The 17,231-nt window shown below is 36.1% G+C and overlaps 2 protein-coding genes and 1 pseudogene across 2 annotated transcripts; 2 read left to right on the top strand and 1 right to left on the bottom strand.

The window, feature by feature from the left end:
* The first annotated feature begins 1,570 nt into the window (after positions 1-1,570).
* Positions 1,571-7,169, top strand: LOC113648503 (tripartite motif-containing protein 16-like). The gene is made up of 6 exons (XM_027155707.2): positions 1,571-2,337; positions 2,862-2,957; positions 3,202-3,432; positions 5,024-5,180; positions 5,549-5,608; positions 6,396-7,169. The coding sequence occupies exons 1-6, from the start codon at positions 1,750-1,752 to the stop codon at positions 6,914-6,916; spliced, it is 1,653 nt and encodes a 550-aa protein (XP_027011508.2). The 5' UTR covers positions 1,571-1,749; the 3' UTR covers positions 6,917-7,169.
* Positions 7,170-7,765: 596 nt separating this feature from the next.
* On the bottom strand, positions 7,766-10,632 carry LOC113648513. The gene is made up of 3 exons (XM_047813381.1): positions 10,623-10,632; positions 9,236-10,208; positions 7,766-7,820 (listed from the first exon to the last, which is right to left on the bottom strand). Exons 1-3 carry the CDS (start codon positions 10,630-10,632, stop codon positions 7,766-7,768), a joined length of 1,038 nt encoding a protein of 345 aa, XP_047669337.1.
* A 1,779-nt stretch (positions 10,633-12,411) lies between these two features.
* On the top strand, positions 12,412-13,914 carry LOC113648512 (annotated as a pseudogene).
* The last annotated feature ends 3,317 nt before the right edge of the window (positions 13,915-17,231 follow it).

A 17,231-nucleotide genomic window follows, 5' to 3' on the forward strand; every position in this document is an offset into this window, starting at 1 on the left:
GCCTGAGATAGGCACAGGCTCCCCTTGACCCGAGAAGTTCGGATAAGCGGTAGAAAATGAATTAATGAATAATAATAATATGATGATGATGATTTTTTTTTTCTTTTTCTAAATATACTCCTGACAGGCATAAGAAGAAGTCAAGATTACTCATTTTGATTACTCAAATGTTTAACATTTAACAAAAGAGTTCTGGTTCTTTCCGTCTAGTCTTTCCTACTAGTGTATAACCAACACATCAAAATCATATGGGCTGACTATTCTAGGTTACATTACATTAAATTACATTACATAAAATCAGTAGTTTGTCACTGGAGATGGTAGAGTATTTGGAAATTAGCACTCCTGCTATTAAAAATGTAATTGAGTAAATAGCTTTCCTTCATGTAGCTAACTAGATCTCAACAATGCATAACAAAACATATAAACGCTAAATAAAACGTCTAAGTAACGTAGATAATAAAACTAATTACATGTCCTAGAAATTAAGTAAGATGTTGAGATGTTTAGAGAGAAATGTCTGATCTACAAGGATCGCTCTGGTTCTCTCAACACTACAATCTTCCATTCTGCTTCTGTTACTGTACCTGGAGCCTAATTTTAGTAGCAGATCATCTGTGATGATATGAGTAAGAAACCTTGAGAGGAACCAGGTCCTCATTGGTGAGAAACTGGGCAGTAAATAATGCAAATGTAAATTATGTGCATTCTACAACAGATTGTAGGGGAGTGGAATTGTGCAACCAAGAGCTCCTGAGGAACTAAGAGGTCATTTCTAAGTTCATTAATTTATATTTCTATGCAAATAAATTTAATCTAAAACATTTAATACGATTTAATAAATAAAAGTGACTGTTATAATGAACGATTCATTCGGCCTCATTCATTTAGGAGCAGATAATTATAATAAAACTTGTTCAATCTTCTATGTAATTTCTAATTCATGTCATTTGAATGGTTTTCAAACATCGTACATGATAAAATCGTCCCTAAAAATGTATTTTGATGGACCGGGGGTGTGGTCAAGCGAAGAATTTCTGACTGAAGAGCAGAGCCGTGGAAAGTCTATGGCTGTAATCACATACAGTATCTGTGCTCAATAGTTATAATAACTTTTCCTGTGTAGAATTGTAAAAAAGAGGGAGAGCCGAGAGTGAAAGGCGAGCACACAGTGCCGTGTGTGTGTGTGTGTGTGTGTGTGTGTGTGTGTGTGTGTGTGTGTGTGTGTGTGTGTGTGTGTGTGTGTGTGTGTGTGTGTGTGTGTGTGTGCATTTTATCTGATCAGTTGTCTATCTACACTTATATCTATACCCTTACCTAATGAATTGTGATATTATACAATTCTGACCCCCAACTACTTGGTGTTTGATTTCATTTTAAAGTTACATATTCTCTTACAGTGTGTGTGTGTGTGTGTGTGTGTGTGTGTGTGTGTGTGTGTGTGTGTGTGTGTGTGTGTGTGCTCTTTATGGGCATTCCTATAGCTGGGCACAGTGCCAACTTTTTTGTAGGTTGTTACCCATTCTCAGTTCTTCCTTCTCTCCCTCTCCCTCTCCCTCTCCCTCTCAGTCACTCCTATTCACTTCAACAGAAATGAAACCAAAACCAATCCTCGTGTGTTTGTGTGTAAAACTGTAAAGTGTTAGCAGTCTGACGATCTCCCCCCATTCTTTTTACTTTTTTGATTGAGATTATAGCCCAAAATTTATCTCATACTTGTTTTTTTTTTGCGTTCGTGAACAGAGTAAAATGGCAAAGACTAATATTTCATTGGCTCAGGATCAGTTCAGCTGTCCAATCTGTCTGGATCTACTCAAGGATCCAGTGACTATTCTCTGTGGACACAGTTTCTGTATGGGCTGTATTAATGGCTGCTGGGATCAGGAGGCTCAGAGGGAAGTTTATCGCTGTCCTCAGTGTAAAGAAACCTTCACTTCAAGACATACTGTGAGTAAAAATGCTGTTCTGGGTGAGGTTGTGGAGAAACTAAAGAAAGAACTCCAAGCTACACGTCCTGCTCAGTGTTCAGCTGGACCTGAAGACGTGGAATGTGATTTCTGTATTGAGAGTAAATCCAAAGCCATCAAGTCCTGCCTGGTGTGTCTGGCCTCTTTCTGTGAAACTCATCTCCAGCCTCACTATGAATCTCCTGCCTTTAAGAAGCACAAGCTGGTCGAAGCCTCCAGTCGACTCCAGGATCAGATCTGCTCTCAGCATGACAAACTGCTGGAGGTTTACTGTCACACTGACCAGCAGTGTATCTGCATGTTGTGTATCATAGATAAACATAAAGGACATAATACAGTATCAGCTACAGCAGGACGAGCTGAGAAACAGGTAAAAAAGAAAAATAATTCTACTGTTGTGTTAGTGACAGTTACCCCCAATGTGTTTAATTAAAATGATATTGTTGTTGAACATATTAATATTAGCTTCATAAATAATTACATTGATTTACCCAAACAATTCCGGCACTAGAGATAGATAGTAAAATAACTCGATGTATACACTGCAGCAAAAGTAAAAAAAAAAAAAAACACATGCAATGTAGAACATAAAGGGACATGAACAAAGAAACCGAAAGGGAATGCGTTTTGAACGTCAGAAAAATGTCCATGCTCAACACAGTACACAACTTAATTCCTTCCCAGTGTTAACAAGGGAAAATCAACACTCATTAATTTTTTTTTTTTAAAAGAATAAACAATATATGCTGGCATAATAAGTTAAAATGCCATAAAGCATGAGGGAAAGCAGATACGAATATAGTCATGTTGAAACAAGTCACTCACAGGGAAGTGCTTAACCAGAGCCTGAAATAGAAAGCTAACTGTTCCGTCTTTTCTCTTCGATTTGTTTAGGAGCAGCTGTTTAAGATACAGAGAAAATACCAACAGAGAATCCTGGATAGAGAGAAGAAGCATCAGGAGTTAACAGAAGCTGTGGAGTTTTATGAGGTGAGTTCAGAGGAGTTCATTCAGGATTTCCTTTCATTCAGAATCCACTTTAGAAGCCATCATTCTTATTCACATTGAGATGTAAAGAAATGTAAAGTATTATAATCGATTATAATGGATCGATTAATATGTTCTTATGTACAGATTTAATTCTCTGTTTTATTTTACTACTAAAAGTGCTTTTCTGCTGAAGGTGACCTGCTTTAGATTCACTTCCTGTCTTCTTCTCTCTATCTCCTAACAGCGCTCTGCACAAAGAGCAGTGCAGGAAACTGAGAGGATCTTTGCAGATCTTATCAAATCCATGGAGAGAAGACGCTCTGAAGTGACAGCACTGATCAGAGCTCAGGAGAAAACTGCAGTGAGTCGAGCTGAAGACGTCATGACACGACTGGAGCAGGAGATAACACAGCTGAAGAGGAGAACTGCGGAGCTGGAGGAGCTTTTATACACAGATACCATCCATTTTCTCCAGGTAATGTCACAGTTTCTCAATAAACCACTTCTCATAATGTTGATTTATTTAAAAGCAGCTCTGACAAGAGCGGAGCTGCATGTCACAGGTTTATATAAACCCGATCATTCTGAAACATTATTATTCAGGGTCGGTCTTCTATATTGTGTCTTTTTGTGCTGTTTTTTTTTTTTAACTAGAAAACAAACACGATCTCCTATCGTTTAATAAATGAAACATCATAATTGTTGGAAGATTGCTGTCATGTAAAAGGAATATAAACAGCACACAATGTGCCGTTTTACTAAAATAATATAGAAATAACTCTGTATTTTGTAAAAATCCATACACATTAACTACACTGCACTTCCATATACAAGTACAGTAAAACTGTACAATCGTTTTTCAGCTTTCTTTTCCACACTTTATTTTAACCCTGAAATTTTTCAAATGAACAAAAATATTGGAACATGTAATTGACAAGTGTTCTTGTTGCACTTGTGATAGACTGACTCTTTTAATATTTAATAGCCCTGAATGTGTACTTTTGGTCTGAGGCCTGACTTTATATCTGTAAAGACTATTTGTTGTTAAAAAGGATAAACCAACCTTTGCAAAGTATGGAGAAAGAATTTGGATCTGCTCATGAGTTCATGTGTCAAGCTCAGTGGGGGTCTGGCTTGGTCTTGTTGGCCGCTTCAGGAACAGGCTCACTAATCTTTATTGATAATGGCGTGCATGATATGATGATAGCAGTACTGTCATGCACTCATGGAGTTTATAGACAAAACACACTGCTAAGATCAACAAAGACTACCTCAGGGGAAAACGTTGAAGGTTATAGACTTGCCAAGTCAATCTGCAGACCTTAACCTAACTGAGAAACGTTTATCTTCTGGAGAGGTGACAGCAATGGTTGTTTAACATCTAGACTAAAGCTAAAATTCTGAAATATATCGTATCATATTCATTGGTCAGCTGAATGTACTATACCATCCACACCGAGCTCCCTGACCTGCAGGACATCTACTGTACAGCACGCGGTGCCAGACCAGGTCCAGTAAGATTGTAAAAGATCTCAGCCATCCCAACAATGGACTCTTTTCTTTGGTGCCTTCAGGGAAATGCTTCCGAAAGCAAACACAGAGAGAATGAGGAGAAGCTTCTTCCCACCGGACTTTCGGAGTTTAAACCTGGAAACACCCAGGATCTAATACTGGACAACCTTCTTTATTGACTGGCATTTTATACACTTTATACACAGCATACTGCACATAGACACTTTAAGGACAATCATAAAAACATTTATGTATGTACACTATTTTTTTACATATATTTTCTTATTTTATATAGTTTCTTATATAGTGTATACTTTATTTATCGACCTCTTTTTGGTTTTATGTTTTTTATCCCAAATTGCATTCCTTTTTCCTTTTATGCTTGAATACCGGACAGATGTAAATAGCATTTCACTGCATGTTGTACTTTGTATGTATGTGTGACAAATAAAATTTGGTTTGATTTGATTTGTTTGGTCTCAAACCCAATGTCTTTAATGGAAATATACACTCTGATGTGCATTTTGACAATGTCTTTATCTCTCATTTTGTAGCGTTTTCCATCTCTCTTGGACATTCCTGAATCTGCAGACCTACGCTCCATCAAGCTTAGTCCTCACCTTTCTCTTGAAGATGTGACAGCATTTGTTTCTGAACTGACGGACAATGTGGAAATATTCTGCAATGAGTTCAAAATAATATCCAACGCAGGTATATCACTGGAATTTTCTAGAAAGACAAAGAAGTGTTTTTTTTCCTGCTTAAAAATGGCTTGAAAAATGGCTGTGGAACAGTGGATATATTCTTATGTGAAAATGTTTTTCAAATGTCTTAAGGGTGGTTTGTGGTTCAACTTTATAAAGGGTTTCTTTGTGGAGTCTTCTGTGTAAGATAAACTTCCTACATTTAGCCTCCTGGGTTATGTATGTTTGGAGTTATTTTCTCCCTTTGCTATGGTCTGGTGTACTCCGGTTTCCTCCATGCAGATTGCCGTCTCTAAATTGTCCATAGTGTAGAAATGACTGTGAGATTGTGCATTATTATACTGTATTTCTGTTTAATTGTTTTTTCTGTTGCAGTAAAAGGATTCCACATTATCCCACTTCCTGAACCCAAAACCAGAGAAGAATTCCTACAGTGTAAGTTTCATTCTTTACACCACATACTTAAATCAAATCAAATTCAAATTTTATTTGTCACATACACACAGAGTACGACATGCAGTGACATGCTTTAGGTTTTCGCATGCCCCAGGTTATTATGAGCCTGGGGTCAGAGCACAGGTTCAGCCATAGTTCAGTGCCCAAGGAGCAAGTGAGTTTAAAGGCCTTGCTCAAGGACCCAAAGTTGATGTCTCAGCAGCTTGTGGGCTTGAACCCCCGACCTTCTGATCAGTAACCCGAAGCCTTAACACCCTTAACACAATATACTGTACATAGTATATGCAGGGACATTGAAATTCTATAGACCATGTTTGTATAAATGGTGAAACTGAAAATGACAATGACAACAAAACATTGAAGGAACCTCTTAAGCATGACATGTGATAAATCAGTAATACAGTCATTAAGCTCAGCCCCTGAAGCACATAAGCTCTCATAGACACACACTTGCCTTATATTTATGGCTTATTTTCTAAGTATATTTATATGAAATGATTTTTTTACAAAATGTTCATTAAATGAATCAGTCAGCCAGCGATTTCATCTTGACAGTGAACTCGTAGTAACTCATCAATTATATGGTTAAAAATCAACCAATTAACATTCACATTTTTGAGTCTCTTTATATGTAAATTTACACACAATTAAACTGAATATTCAGGACACCACATTTCTTCTGTAAATAATCTTGTGACTAATTTCTGAATGAATTTGTTCATATCCAGTTTGATGAATAATGCCCCTTGTCGTCTATCTCCATCAGATTCCTGTGAGTTCACACTGGATCCCAACACAGTAAATAAACACCTCTGTCTGTCTGAGAAGAACACGGTGGTGACCTGCAACGAAACAGTACAACAATATTCTGCTCATCCAGACAGATTTGATTATTATCTCCAGGTGTTGTGTAGAGAGCGTGTGTGTGGACTCTGTTACTGGGAAGTGGACTGGACTGGACATCGTGGGGTTTCTATAGCGGTGTCATATAAAACCATCAGCAGGAAAGGGAAGGGTACGGAATGTTTGTTTGGCCGAAACTATCAGTCCTGGAGATTGTTTTGCTATCCTTCCTACTACTCATTCAGACATATTAAGGAAGAAATTAAAATCCCAGTCGTTCCTAGCTCCTCTAGAATAGGAGTGTATGTGGATCACAGGGCAGGAACTCTGTCCTTCTACAGCGTCTCAGACACCATGAAGCTCCTCCACAGAGTCCACACCACATTCACTCAGCCTCTTTACCCCGGGTTTGTCGTTTGCTCAGGATCAACTATCAAGCTGTAATTATCAGATACTTATTGTATTTTTATATAATATGATATATATTACAGTATTTGATCTTAATGGATGAGAAATTATGAATTTGGATGTACAGATATACTGGGGCCTTTTAATTGTTTCCATCTTTTCCATGTATTAACAAACATCTCATTGCTGGGTGTATATTGTGTGCAGGATTGTCTATGCTATGGAAGTCTCTGGTTATATGAAAAGCCCTATAGTTCTAGACACATGAATAAAGCTTCTTTTAAAATTAGTTGGCTTCTCTAAATTTGTACCTGCTCACTTCTTTATTAAGCAGGAAAAGTAATAATAAAAAAAAAAAGACGACACACTCCAACTAGCAACAATTTTATTATTCAACCATTTAAAATCTGAATTTTCACAATAAAATCGCAGAGAGAGATATATTTATAATACTTTACCAAACAATCCAAATCGCAAATTCAATGTCAGGAGAACAGGCACAGGTCAGGCAATCAGCGAACAGAACAAACTTGGCTAGGTACAAGGTCAATCCAGAAAAGCATAAACAGAAAACAAAGACTGATTCTAGACAGGAAATAAGGGGAAACTGAGTATATACATGTGCATGTTGTGGACACTGGTATTTTCTATTCATTAGGCCTGGCAGCACTTTCCCCTTCCATTTGGTACTAGAGCTGGGCTTTTTTTGCAATGAAAGTTCAGGATGGATCTGAATAGGTACTGTAGACTGGCTGTCCCTTAATGTTTAAAGGGAGGCGGCAGGTGTTTTCGGTTTTGAGGAAATGACTGGTTTTCAGATAGGATGTGTAAAATAATGTGGTTATGCTCCTATAACAATTGGGATCAAGCTGATACATAACTTGTTTACAGAGTCTGAATGGGCTGGGCAGCTGAGTAATGGCAGTGTGGACCCAGGTGACTGGAGCAAAGAGATTTGTGAGGTGTGTGGTATTTGGCTTGGTACTGTATAGCTGCTAGTAAATGGATATATGTACCTCATTGTAAAACCAGTGCATGCAGAAGAGTGGATTTGCCTTGATTTACTTAGAATGGGTGCTAGGACAGGGGAAAGTGTACAGGGGAAAGAATAGAGACCAGCAGGCTTGTCTATGGTTTAGACACTTTGTAGTTTGGAGTTACCAAAGGTTCTTGTGATCACTGCAAATACTACCTCATTAAAACCCCCATTATAGTGGCTGACCTCCCTCCATCCCTCCTATAAACCTCTTCCTTCCATCTTCATCAATCCTGCAGACGTCCACCAGATGATGGAACAAGCTTGCAGGACTTTCAATAATTAGGTTTCTGACACCCACATTTCTTGAGATTAATGGGCACAACCCCATCACACACTAGCCACTTTAATCACTAAGCAGTTGTTAAGTAATTACATTGTTTTCATTACCATACAACATTTATAGATACATACTCAGGAATTCTCAGCATTTACGTTTTGTGTGAATGCAATAAAATCAGGCATTTGGTGATATTCTTTGATGTTCAAGAGCAACCCCTGTGGCTAATTGTGGTACTGCAGACATTGTACTTTGTTCCCTTTTCTGTTATGAGCTTACAGACATACTGAGACCTTTTATTCACTTCTCACTTCTCCATGAGTCAACAGACATCTGCTTGCCCTTCCGATTGTGGTCTGGCATTATTCAGTGCTGTGTTATTTCATGTGGTGTCCTGGATTTTAATGCTGTGTTCAACACTTGGAAACTGAGTCACATTAAGTCAAGGCGCGAGGTTTCTGTTTTTTTTTTTTTTTTAATTGAAATCAATTTTGTATTTTTTATATTCACAGGATGTTACATTATCAACTGATATTCCTGTGTTTTTGATAAATGTTTTTCCAAAATCAATTTTGAGTGATTGAGTATTATTGTTATAATTATTTTTTTTGTTGTTGTTAAAGTATGAATTATTGAAGATGTTTGTCTCTGTCAAAATGAGACGACTCAGGCCCACTGCCTCAACCAGTTATTTATTGTGAGAAGATAGACAGATAGACAGATAGTTACACAGTAAACACAAAAGTATGGAATTAACAATACAAGCTAATTAACTAAATCAATTGATAAACATCTAGCCATTAACTGTATAGCTTTACATGTACCATATTTCATGTAAAGTGCCATAGTTCTATGCGTTCAACAATCATAATAGTTCATCAAAAAATTTTAAATGACTACCAAATCGTATAGTAAAATATTAATGAATAAACAACACATTTTAATTGAATAGAAAACACTTGATACAGATGTTCATTATTCCATTTAATCTCCTGAATTTATTTATTTGTTCACTTTAGTGAAACATGCCTTTGCATACCTCATTACAGCTTTAACTCTTTCCTCTGATTCAGGCGGAATCTGTCTCAGCTCTCTTAGTTTTTTAGCACAGTTCATTTTTCCAGTTTCCTCAGCTCGAAGGATCAAGAAGTCCAAAGCCTGAACAATGAAAGCAGAGTCTGGCTTTAAAGCGATTTCAGACAGTTTCATGATAGTGTTGTAGGTATCTTCCACCAGTTTAGATTTTTCTTTTTCATTCTCAGACAGTTCTTCTTTCAGTCTCTTCTCTGTGCTTGTCTTCTCCTCTTCCTGTTTCTTGTTGATTTCAATCTTGTTTTTGATCTTTTCATAGCACTTTGAGTCAAACTTTATATCTGATGCTGAATTATTGATGCCTTCATGTTGTTTTTTAAGATCATCAAATGTCACCAAGATCTCTTTACTGAGTCGAACATATTTCTTGTTCTCTTTGACATGTTTACTGTAGTGACATTTACCTGTACATATAGTACAGTGGTTATTACTCATGACTTCACACCACTCGACATCCAGGGCACTCCAGCAATTATGCTTATGACAGTTCTCCTCACAGACAGTGCAACTGGTCACCTTTCTGTCCCACCATGAAGCATTTTCAATGGGAACTTTTTCTTTGTAATACTTTGTGACTGTGAAAGTAAAGTTTTCATTTCTCTTAATTTTTTCTTGGTTTTTCTCAAGAGCCTTCTGTATGTGAGTCAGTTCTTTACTCTTGCACTCTATAAACTCAATGCGGTTTTGTAGATTTAAAATACAGGCTTCTAGTCGTATGGACTCTTTCATAACACTTTCAGTGTTCATTAAGCTCTCTTTGTTCAGTTCTTTCAGGGAGGAAAAGAAATCATTGAAACTGTCCTCCGTTTGTTCCCAAGCTGTCTTGAGCGCTCTTTTATACTTCAGGCTCCCCTTCTCTCTTTGATGATTGTTAAATAAGAAATTCTCAGGTTCATTATCTTCATTTGTCCCGCAGGACCCTGCAGTGAATAGTGAGGACAGCTGAGTGTATCCTCAGAATCACTTTTCCCTCTATCACTGACATTTACACCAAACGCTGCATCCTCAGTTCATGTCAGAATGTCCTTAGCTCTCTGTGGTTTATGTAGCATCATGGTCCTGGAGAAAGTGTTTCATTTCACTATGTACTGCGGCAGCTATATATATGGCTAAAATGACCATAAAAACTTCTTGACTTTTGCTAAGAATAAATTCTCAAAATTAACAAAATGATCTAACAACAGAACAAGAATATTTCATGGTTTAAACTTTTAATATCTTGTATCTGGTTTGTTGTAATCTTGTAATGGCAAACACTACACAAATTTGATCATATTCAAGATATTTAAACTCGATTAGGTGCAATGCATGGATAGAACAACATTGCAGTGCACCATTGTTCATCAGCATATGTGAACTACGACCATAAACGTAAATAAAAAAAAAACATTTTTGAAGGAGGGACACAAATAATACAGTCTAATTGTACTTATAAAGACATGTCCCCACAGTGAAAAACTTTGCTTTTATCATTATTATTGTAGCATGGAGACGCGTCATTATGGTTATTTTCAAAGATTTTCTCAGGTTCAATGACAAAGCGGATTTTTCTTCAAAACTATTTATTGCATTGTTTGCGTTGTTTACAGTTAAGCCATCAACATACAATAAAATATAAACACGACTGTTATTGTGAAAAATATATATAAAATATGTAATGTTTTGTAACAAAATCAATTATTAAATCATCAATTTACAGTAACTGCTCTATGTATAAAAACAACAAAACGGCTTTGGCGTGTTAGTTACAGTGACCTATGCAACAAGCTATTGTAAACAAGCTAACGTTAAACTAATATAGCAGATTCATGGAAAATTACGTCAGTAATCAGCATTTTTGCCGCAACTAATTTATGAATAAGTCTGCATCGACTACATTAAAGAGAATCGCTTTATTTAAAGTGAATAAAATCCCCTACTTAATGGAGTTGAACATTAATTGAGCCGCTGCCACACACCTGACTCGTGTGTGCAGAGTAGGTGAGATGAACTGGGAAAGCAGGCAGTGGGTCAAACCACTGTGAGGAAGGGGAGGGGGGAGGGGGGGGGACTCAACAGTTCTCAACAGACTCAACTATTTTATTTTATTTTTATCTTTTGCAATTTGTGAAAATTTTGATCCTAATCAAAATTTTTGTTTTTGCAAGAAAACAAAAACTGAAAGTGATTTGTTCTGAATATTATTTTTGTAGAATTGTGAAGTAATTCTCTTCTCTTCAATGCTCTTCTTCTTGTATATACGTAAGTGTAGCTAGCAAACTGTCACTACATTCTTGGATTCTCAAGCTGTTTAGACATGTTAAAGAATGCAGATAACTGAAAGTCTAAGGAAAAAACAAAACCTTCCATGTTGTTTTATGCCTAGTTACAGGTTACTCGGTGATGTTCATTGGCTGGGGTTTAACATTCAGGTGTGATTCCCTCATCCAGTGTCCACAAACTTCATTCTCATCATCTCGCTCCCGAAGGACATTTATACAAATAAGGTACAGTCAAGTAAATTTCACTTACATTTACATCTATAACTTTGTAGTTATAGAGTAGTAATATTTTAATGATGCAGTTTTAACATTTACCATTTTTTTATTTGTTTTTTTCTTACTGTATAATATTTAAAATTATAAGAATAATGAAATCAGCTCTCTAGCTCATGTTTCACGTCAATTTGATAGTTGTCTTTCTTTATAATTTGGAACAATCTGTTTATATTTTTGGGTTAGTTCTAAAAAAGATCTTAACTTTTTTAAACCTTACCTTTTGGGTTAGTTCTAAGATGGATTTTTCTCTTGTCATGGGGAACACCAAAACAAAGAAACATTCAAAGAAATAAACAAAAAAACTAGAACTTTCCTGTGTAAATGTCCAGTAAATAATAATAAACACTCTTTTTTACTCTTTCAAAATGGCAGGGGAACAAATAATGTAACAGATTTAATTAAAGCAAATTCAACCAATTATCTATTTGATGTATGATTAAAAAGATAAAATAGCCAAGATGTATTAATGGGCTATGATAAAGTAATAGGATTTTTCAAATCTTAATTTTAATAAAATTCTAAATTCCATCAACAGGTTATGCAATTGTGATTGGATTGAGAGGAATGAGGTAATTGAACTAGCATAATGGCTACAAGGTAAGTACTTTTTATTCTCAAATATTACAAAAATAAAAAAATGACAGCATTTTACATCTTATTCAGACTTACGTTTTGAAATGATTGAGGGCATGTTAAGTATAAATTGTCATCACATTGAACCAGATTTTTATCTGTCATTAGATCTAACAGATTTCAAGAGACATCATCAGTACATGATTTAATCCAGAAGACTAAATTAATCAGTAAAGGTCCACCTGCACGACGTCGTCTCATCACAACCAGAAGCAATCTTGAAAAAGACGGATCAGTGAGAAAATGGACATTTGGACAGAGAGACATCAATATGCAAAACAAAATTGTACTGATGGTAGGAGAAACTCGAACAGGCAAAACTACTCTGATTAATGTTATGACTAATTATATACTCGGGGTGACGTTTACAGATGAAGTGTGGTTTGAGATTACAGAAGAGGGAGAAGAGAATCAGTCAGATCAGTCAAAAAGTCAAACAACTAAAGTCACAGTGTATGAGGTGTTTGCCCAGAACAACCCAATCTGTCTGACCATCATTGACACTCCAGGTTATGGAGACACCAGGGGAACAGAAAATGACAAACAGATCGCTGAGAATCTGTACAAACTGTTTCACAGTGATAGTGGAGTGAAAGAAATTGATGCAGTGTGTCTGGTGTTGAAGGCATCTGTGACCGACAGCAATACATCTTTGATGCAGTTTTGTCTTTATTTGGTAAAGACATAGAGAACAACATTGTGATGTTTATCACTCACTCAGATGGACTGCCTCCAACAAATGCTCTTAATGCCATCAAGAAAGCAGGGATTCCCTGCAATCTGAGACGGTGCAATTTCCTAACCAGACAGTGATGCAACTGCTCAGGATGCTCTTAATTGTCCCTCCAGAAGTAGCAACTCTGCTGGGCTTTCTTGGTGATGAAGCTGGTGTTGAGTGACCAGGTGAAGTTCTCCACCAGATGAACACCAAAGGAATTTGGTGCTCTTGACGATCTCCACGGAGGATCAGTCGATGTTCGGTGGGGAGTAGTCGCTTTCCTGAAGTCAACCACCATCTCTTTAGTTTTCAGTGTTCAGACACATTTTGTTGGCTCTACACCAGTATGTTAGCCATTGCACCTCCTCACTGTATGCTAACTCATTATTTAGAGTAAACAGACTATTATCAAGATATTTTCACTTACTAAGGTGTGAGTTTTTTGCAGTGTGACAGGATGAGCAGCCAAGCAATCTAATAGCATGGTTGATTTTTCTTAATGGACATCTTGCTGTATCTGAAGGAAATACATATTACCTGTTCTTTTTTTTTTGTTTGTTTTTTTACTGCACTATAATTTCTAGTCTTCCATCTACCTTATTTTTGTGTATATTGTAGGCATTGACATTGTTGCATTGCAGAGGTATGTGATATTCACTCTACACTCATTGTTTATGGAAAGAGAAAAAAATTAATTACAATTAATGCCAAATACAAGCTTATGGTAAACATCAGTAATTTACGGGATTTTTTTTTTTTTTTTTCTTTTTTTTTTTTTTTGACAACAGTCTTCGGTGTAATCACGAAATTCTCAAATTAATTCATGTCAAACAGATCACGACTTTAACACCATGCCTGCACACCCATATGTCTGATTGTCCTCAAGATGGCAGCATTGTTCAGTTCACTGACCCAAGAGTACAAGTAAGCCATTTGCACTGATTTAAGCAGTCAGTTTATTAAAATGAAATTATTTCTTTTCCTGCTCGCTTCCTGCCTTGTGACATGACATGTAAAGTTACAATAATCAGATATATTCTGTATCACATCTTTTTATTTAACATTAATGTATATTACAATACATCCAAAAGACATTGTGGTGTTGATTTATTTTTTTTATTTTTAATAACAGCAGCTGCACTTTACTGGTAGCTGTGAATGGTAATGTTTGGGTTTATTATGTAGATGTCTATTAGATATACATTTATCACAGTCAGTCAGTCAGTCTTCATGACAGTTAAAGGATTTTGGTTGCTTTATAAAATAATAACAGCATTATTTGTTTAAGACTCTGTCTTATTGAAGAGTGAGTAAAAAAAAGTAAGGCTGGTGCGAGAATGAACATTCAGCAACATTACATTTATAAAATGTATATTATCATTAGTAGTAGTATAGTAATATACGCAACTGTCCGGTATAAGAATAAAAAAAATATATAAAAAAAAAAGTATAAAAAAGCAAAAAATAAAATAATAAGAAAGTATAAACTATATAAGAAAACTGTATAAAAACTATATAAAAATATGAAATATATGGAGAATATGAAGAAATAATATATATATATATATATATATATATATATATATATATATATATATATATATATATACATACATAAATATACATATACATAAATGTGTATGGTTTTTAAAAATTGTCCTTTTTAAAGTGTCCATGTGAAGTATGGTGTGTAAATAGTGTATGGAGTGTATAAAGTGTATATATATATATATAAAGTATATATATATATGAGAGGATGAGCTGAAGTCTCAGAAACCCATGCAGCAAATATGATACGATCGGTGTTATAGGGTTTTAATTGAGGTGATTACCTCAACATCTTACTCATTACACAGGTGTGTGACCTCATCCCAAATTCCAGCTCACCACTGCATTAATAGCTGATCTCTGTAGGCCCATAAACACTGCCCAAGACCTTCCCACCCTGAATGTATACATACATATCCCATAATGTTGTAGCATTATTTAATCCCTCCCTGCTGAAACCACCATTTCCTCAGTCAAAGCCTAAATAAAAAGGCAACATCCGAACCACACGTGTGACTGGACAGTCATTTTGGGCCTTTTTTTTTTAAACGTGAAGGGATTCTGTAATAAATGTTGTGCAGCTTACTATAAACCATGTCAGTTCCTTAGCACATTTACTGCTATGTTTGCGAGACCCCGAGGGATGGCATGAAGTACAGGTGTGTCGAGAAGGTTGTTAAGATGTAGTGAGAGGATTATAAAATATCCCCCTGGACATGCTTTTTATGCATTCTGCTTCTGACTCACAAATTTAGGAAATAAATAAAATATGACGTGGAGCGAATTACGCGAGTATGAAGTCACCCACGCTAGCACACAGGAAATGTAGATTTATTAGTAATAAACATAGATTTATTAAGCCTATGTTGTAAAAGCACTGCATCACCACATAAGAATTTGTGTATATTAGAAAAACATGGTCACTATGACAAACTTTGATGGATGTAGAGTGAAAGTTACATATTAGTCAGGAGAGAATAAGGCATATAATCTGCCTATGTCTGTGTATATATGTATTGGTTTTTTTTTAAGGAAAACTGGTAGAAAGGATCCAAGTGTAAGCCTCTGCTAGGGAAATAGGGACAGTAGGAAAGGAGAGCAGGGAGTTGAACTTTTTTTGAATGTGTGCTCATGCTTTATGTTTGTAGGTCATGTACATGCAGGAAAGTCTGCAGTGAAGAAATGCACACATGTTCAGGTTCATGTTCTCCATCTTCACATACATTCTCCAGGTTCAGTCTTCGTTTTTTTTTGTTCGTTTGGTAACAGTTTATTTGTAGGGCACAAACACGGGGCTTTCATATTACATTCATAAGCATAAATATTAAGTAAAGCAGAAATGGTGTAAGGCTTATATCATGGCTTTTGAGATGCCATGATTTGACATGATCCTGGTCATGGATTCCTCATTCCTGTCATGGTTTCCATGGCAACAAGCCCAATGTGCATTTGTTTTGGTTTCTGTTTCTTGTTATTAGTTTATTCCCGGATTTAACAAATCTTTCTTTTCTTTTTTTTCTCATAAATTGTAAATCAAATCCTAGTATTCGGTTTATGTATAAACTAGGCTATGATCACACTTATGTTGACCTCTGGGTAGCTCAGTGTTTATTATTTGTTGTTCCGGTGATCCATTAGTTTTCTGTAGGCAAGGTCACAGGAGCCTGGAGACTATCATGGGACTCGGGGAACAAGATGAGGAACACACTTGACAGGCTGCCAACTCAACGTAAGGTACAATCGCACACACACACACACACACACACACACACACACACACACACACACACACACACACACACACACACACACTACAGACAATTTAGAGATGTCAGGCAGCCCACAACACCAGTCTTTGGATGGGGAGGAAACTGGAGAAATTGGAGGAATAACTGAATCACTGGGAGAAGATAGAAACTCTACACATGCGCACACAAACATATTCTGTATAAAAAAACATATAAAGTCCATATCTATCTATCTATCTATCTATCTATCTATCTATCTATCTATCTATCTATCTATCTATCTATCTATCTATCTATCTATCTATCTATCTATCTATCTATCTATCCTTACAGCTTACAGGTGTTATTTAAGAAATACATTAAAATTCCATTTTAACATTAAAGATGACATGTGAAATGTTTTAACAGACATTATTATGGAATTTTGTGGAACTGTGCAACAACAGAACAACTGGGTGTATGAAAAATACACAGAATCCAACATAATCAGAAGGGATTGAGAAAAACATGGGGAATATAGTTGAGTGTGTAATGAACAAAAACAAGATAGAACGGTAGTTAATTTTATCATCCATTTAAGACTGTGGATCATAATCATTATGCATTGGCAAGACCTTGTAATATATCATATTCCTGAACACGCTTAGTTTTTATACTATTCTAGTCTTATGATGTGACAGTGAAACACGATGAGTCAGAAATGCTGTAGCAGTGAAAGCATTCCCGCAGGAGTGATAATCGATTTGTCTGATGTAATGT

Source organism: Tachysurus fulvidraco, chromosome 1 (assembly GCF_022655615.1).
Source record: "Tachysurus fulvidraco isolate hzauxx_2018 chromosome 1, HZAU_PFXX_2.0, whole genome shotgun sequence".
NCBI lineage: Eukaryota > Metazoa > Chordata > Actinopteri > Siluriformes > Bagridae > Tachysurus > Tachysurus fulvidraco.

Bases quoted from the DNA above. Each gene is read 5' to 3' on its own strand.
- LOC113648503 (XM_027155707.2), top strand. From the start codon at position 1,750: ATGGCAAAGACTAATATTTCATTGGCTCAGGATCAGTTCAGCTGTCCA. The intron at 2,338-2,861 runs GTAAAAAAGAAA...CGATTTGTTTAG, and splicing joins CAGGACGAGCTGAGAAACAG to GAGCAGCTGTTTAAGATACA. The intron at 3,433-5,023 runs GTAATGTCACAG...CTCATTTTGTAG, and splicing joins ATACCATCCATTTTCTCCAG to CGTTTTCCATCTCTCTTGGA.
- LOC113648513 (XM_047813381.1), bottom strand. The intron at 7,821-9,235 runs GTATGCAAAGGC...TCTTTGCTCCAG, and splicing joins AGAGTTAAAGCTGTAATGAG to TCACCTGGGTCCACACTGCC.